The sequence below is a fragment of the Penaeus chinensis genome, chromosome 14 (genome assembly GCF_019202785.1).
Source record: "Penaeus chinensis breed Huanghai No. 1 chromosome 14, ASM1920278v2, whole genome shotgun sequence".
Classification (NCBI taxonomy): Eukaryota; Metazoa; Arthropoda; class Malacostraca; order Decapoda; family Penaeidae; genus Penaeus; species Penaeus chinensis.
Window position 1 is genome coordinate 19,039,254 of NC_061832.1, and position 4,649 is coordinate 19,043,902.

At 34.5% G+C, this 4,649-nt stretch overlaps 1 protein-coding gene across 1 annotated transcript in view; it reads right to left on the minus strand.

Moving 5' to 3' along the window:
- Positions 1 to 4,649, minus strand: part of LOC125032602 (rhodanese domain-containing protein CG4456-like) — a 7,666-nt gene continuing 3,017 nt past the window's right edge. The window contains exons 2-5 of the mRNA XM_047623856.1: positions 2,682 to 2,795; positions 1,810 to 1,929; positions 943 to 1,108; positions 1 to 172 (exon numbers count right to left, since the gene is read on the minus strand). Coding sequence (XP_047479812.1) covers positions 106 to 172; positions 943 to 1,108; positions 1,810 to 1,929; positions 2,682 to 2,795 — 467 coding nt within the window. The 3' untranslated portion in view covers positions 1 to 105. The remainder of the gene's footprint in view (positions 173 to 942; positions 1,109 to 1,809; positions 1,930 to 2,681; positions 2,796 to 4,649) is intronic.

Here is a 4,649-nt window from a genome sequence, read left to right on the forward strand (position 1 = left end):
AAAGAAACTAAACAATATATATTTCTAGATATTTCTATAAACTTTACAAATGCATTTAGGCATTAAAAAAAAACCTCCCTGAATAAGAGAACATATAAGTATTTTCTACACTTCTGGGTACACTATAGGGCCACCATTTTCAAGCCAATCCTCATATGAACCTACATAAACCCTGAAAATGGAAAACAAAAAAGCATTAAAACAAAAAGAGTTACAATGTAAGACCTGTTATCTAGGGGGGAAAAGGCTATATTATGATGTATCTCAGTTTATATCATCATTTTAACCATTATACTGCATTTTTTAAGCCACCATAAAATACTTTTATTCCATATAGTTATTTCAGCTTCAACAATTACTAAAACACCCAAGTGTTATGAAAACTCATATATTCTAACTATACATTCCAATATAACTAGTAAGGGAATATTTATATCTTACAGACTAGAAAGGTTTAAAGCTAGTGTTATCTTCTCTTCAAAGAATATTCTTCTCTTTCCAAAACACACCTTATTTCCCTTTCTAAAGTACACTTACTTGCCTTTCTAAGGGCATTTTTACCTTTCTGAAACAGACTTTCTTACTTTTCTAAAGCATACATCCATACAGTGCCCACCGTTTTTTTCTTTGTTTCCTTTTCTTTTTAAATTCATATATGGCTTCTTAAGCACTTAAACCATCTTTAGATTTCTGGGAAAATTTGCTTTTAATTAATATATAACTATTATTAATGCTCGTAGTGTTATGATAATAATAATGATTATATAATGGCATTACTTTAAATAAATCCTCAAGGAATGGGGTAAACAGGCAAGATGTGGTAGGCCTAGTTAGAGACTACTCAGTGACTAGGTGGTTGAAAATCCACAGTGGACATTGCATGTACCCTTTATCAATAAGCTTTAAGACCACTTTCTTATCCTTCCAAGAATACATCCTTACCTAACATTTTTATAACCAGCTCCTATCATAGCCAGCTGAGCCGTCCTTGCACGAATACCAGCCAGACACATTACAACGATAGGTTCGTCAACGTCAGGCTTCTCGAACCCAAATTTATCAGTAAAGTCTTCTTCTGGGAGCAGGATACTTACTCCCAATGCTTGTACTGGAATGTGTTAGTAAAAGGGGGTGAATTTTATAGCAATAACTGTGAAAATAAATAAATAAATAAATATATCTGATCCTATTGCCAAAATATTTTAGTCATACCTGAAAAATAGGTCTACAAAAGGTCTTGCATAAGTTGTGTTGCACAACTGAATGAAGGCCTTAACCCAACTAACACAGATTTACATTCTGCCCCATGTATTATTTTGTGAATTTTGTTACATACAGATGGCTCCACATGTGCTCAGCTGACAAGGAGTCTATCTGTAGGCCCTAGTTCCCCCATTCCTCATTCCTTGAATAGGCAGAAAATGTGTTTTTCTAATGCAAATGATATCGATACTGTTATTATTGTTATTGATCTTATGATTATTTAATTGTTATTTTAATCTTGGTAACATTTAAGACAATGGTATAATAGAGAAGACCCTTTCCAAAAGTCAAGGAAAATGGTAAACAAGTGAGTTAGGTAGGACTAATAACTGACTCCTGTGGTGATTAAGCACTTGTAGACCCATCGATGAGTAAATCAAATGTATAAACTTATACTACAGTGGGCATGGCATGTATTCTTGCCATCTGTGCCGACTGCATTAAAATAGTTCTTAAATTTTTCTGTTCTTTCCTTTTTCTTTCTTCAGTTAGGTTATCCTCTCACATTTTCATTTCCATACTAGGTTAGCTGAATTCAGTACTTACATAATATGTTCTTTGATTTTGGGACCATTCCATTTTCGTGCAGTTCCTTTGGGAGGCGAACATCAATCAGCGTCACACCATCTTTATCAAGCTCTTTTTTCAGCTCAGCAAAGTCAATATCTGTAAAACCAGAAGTAGGAAAGAAATATGGATTTTAAACATGAACAAAACCTAAATGATGGAATGTAAGTCTGGGGGAAAAAGAAAGAAAGGAAGGAAGGAAGAAAGAAAGAAAAAAATTGTGCACTAGTCAGTTACAGGACCCCATTGGTCTTCATAAATGCTCTTCTATGCTGACATATTTTAAGCACAACTACACATGCAGTTTCTTGGATGTAATACTGAGCTGCCTATAAGTACAGTCAACCTCATACCCCTTGAACACTGTTAGTAACTGTGATATGTCTACACATTTCATGGAAAGATCTGAACCAGACAATAAGCAAAGAGTATTCTTAAGAGTAAGAATAAGAGGAAGAAGAAGCAGATGAAGAAGACAATGAAAAAGAAGCAGAAGAGGAAGACAATGAAGATGATAAACTCCTTCTTCTCCCAATGGTTCAAAGTCTAGTTTTACAATAGGTCAACATCATAATTTTTTATGGCAAATCTGGACAAATACCAACCCTGATTTTCATGGCTGGCATTCAATTCCATTTATCTATCACTAACTACTGCTCACACTGCCTTATTACAAGAAGCTTTGATAAACTCAGGAGCTAACCTAATTTGAACATAGAACTTGGACTAAATTTCCTCTTAAATAACATATTGCAATCTAACTCCTTCATGAAAAAATATCTGTATAGCATTTCCTTGTCTTTATTACATATTTACTACTTTATTACATATTACATATTCATTAAACTTACCATTTGGAAGAGAAGGTAATGACGAGAACCTGTATGAAGACTGCAAACTGATTTTATTCATACATCTCACTTGTCCTTGAATCATAAGGGGTATGCGTGCAAGTCGATTCATTTCTGAAAGAATATAATCATATCCATCAGTTTGAGTATTAATATTGGACCTACTAATAACATTTTAGGTAAAATACCCAGGTTAAGTATGTGAGAAACTGATGAACTGGTTTCAAAGCGATGTGTTTTTACATACTCTATAAGGAATACTGGATAAAGTAAGAAGCAATGGCAGACTAAATTAAGTTTCCATATTGAGTAAGGTATATTCCTTACATATTTTCATCTACAAGTTGAACTTCACTAGTCTGAGGTCATGTCAGACAGTGCCCATCAAGGAAACTTTGTTACAATATCATGTTCTAACTTACATGTTTTCACAGGGGGCACTGATCATTAATGGCAAATGCCCATCAGACCTGAATTGGTAATACTGCCACTGAAGCAAGAGATCCACCCTCAGGCATGTCTGATTGAGTGGGTGAGCCTTATATTCCATGATCCAGCAGATGCAAGACAGTGATTCTTCTTTTCTCTTTCTACTAATCTACTAAAAAATAACCATGCAAATACTTAATCCTCTACTTGTGTGGAGCTTGAAATCACAGTAAATAACATATCTCATGCACTAATTTTCTGAAGCTGCATTAAAGAAATGAAACATTAAACATACTAATCACTAGTTGATGAAAATTAAAGAACTAGAATGTATATGCATTGATAATTGCTGAAACTACTTCAAAGCAATATAAAATAGTCATCATTGTCTATTATCAACATGTTGATTAAAGGAGTTAAATGTTCAGAGTTTTGTTCTTGTAATTATCTTGGCTGTCTTCTTTCCAAATATACAAAAACTTCTATAATCTATGAAGGAAATTCTACAACAGCAAAGTTTTTTTTTCAATATCATATAACTTTCTTGTAATCAACATGCAAAGGAAATGCCATTGATAAAAGGTATCTCCAATTTTGTCATTCTGAAAAACTGAACTTACTCCCATTTTTCCTTGATGGGAATGTAAATTTTAGTGCCATATGGGTATAGGAAACTGAATTAACTCCTAATTTTCATTGGTGGTGACCCCCTCCTCTTTTCCTTTAAAATATAGTAATTCTATACCTGTTCCATGAACTAATACTGTCCAGAGAGAAAGAGAGAAGAAATAACTTACAGCACAAGTGACAAATCACACAAATGAAAATAAGTTAAAGTTCATATACAAATTTTGTTTTACTCTGGAATCTTCCAGCACTCATAAATATTGCTCATTTGGGAATCCCTACTTTTGAATCTCGTGTCAATTACAATACTGCCATTGTCAAGTAATCACAATGGCCCCTGTACTAAGGCAAAAACCAACAAGTCTGCTATTTCCATTCTGAGAGAATTTAGCTGAGACTGTTGTTGGTATTTGTTACTGAGAGTGATGCCCCCTTCAGAGAGGAAGACCCAAAACCAGGGTATCATGCGAACCTAAAAGTCCAGACCTAACCTTTCCTTCCTTCTATTTATTCCCTAGATAGGGGGGGGGGGATCCCCTGTTCCAATCTCTTTATTAGAACTTGATCTCAAAGAGACATTAAGAACTTTGGCTGTGTGAGGGTGCTGTGCGGCGATATGCAAAGGATATTTTTGTCATTTATCAGTAAATATGAAGCTGTAGCAACTATACAGGCACTGTTTTTGACTCTATTTCTTATGCTCTATAAGATGGCAGTGTCCACTTCCCTCTATCTCTGTGTGTTGCTCTCGATAACATTGACCTTCTTCATTTGAAGACTGGGAATGTTCAAAATAGGGTCAGGCACACCCACAAAGAACAAGGTATTGGCCTCAAAGAACATCTAATACACCATTATTAGTTATGAGAAAATATTCTGAAAAACCAAAGGCAATGGCCTGTTCACATTTAA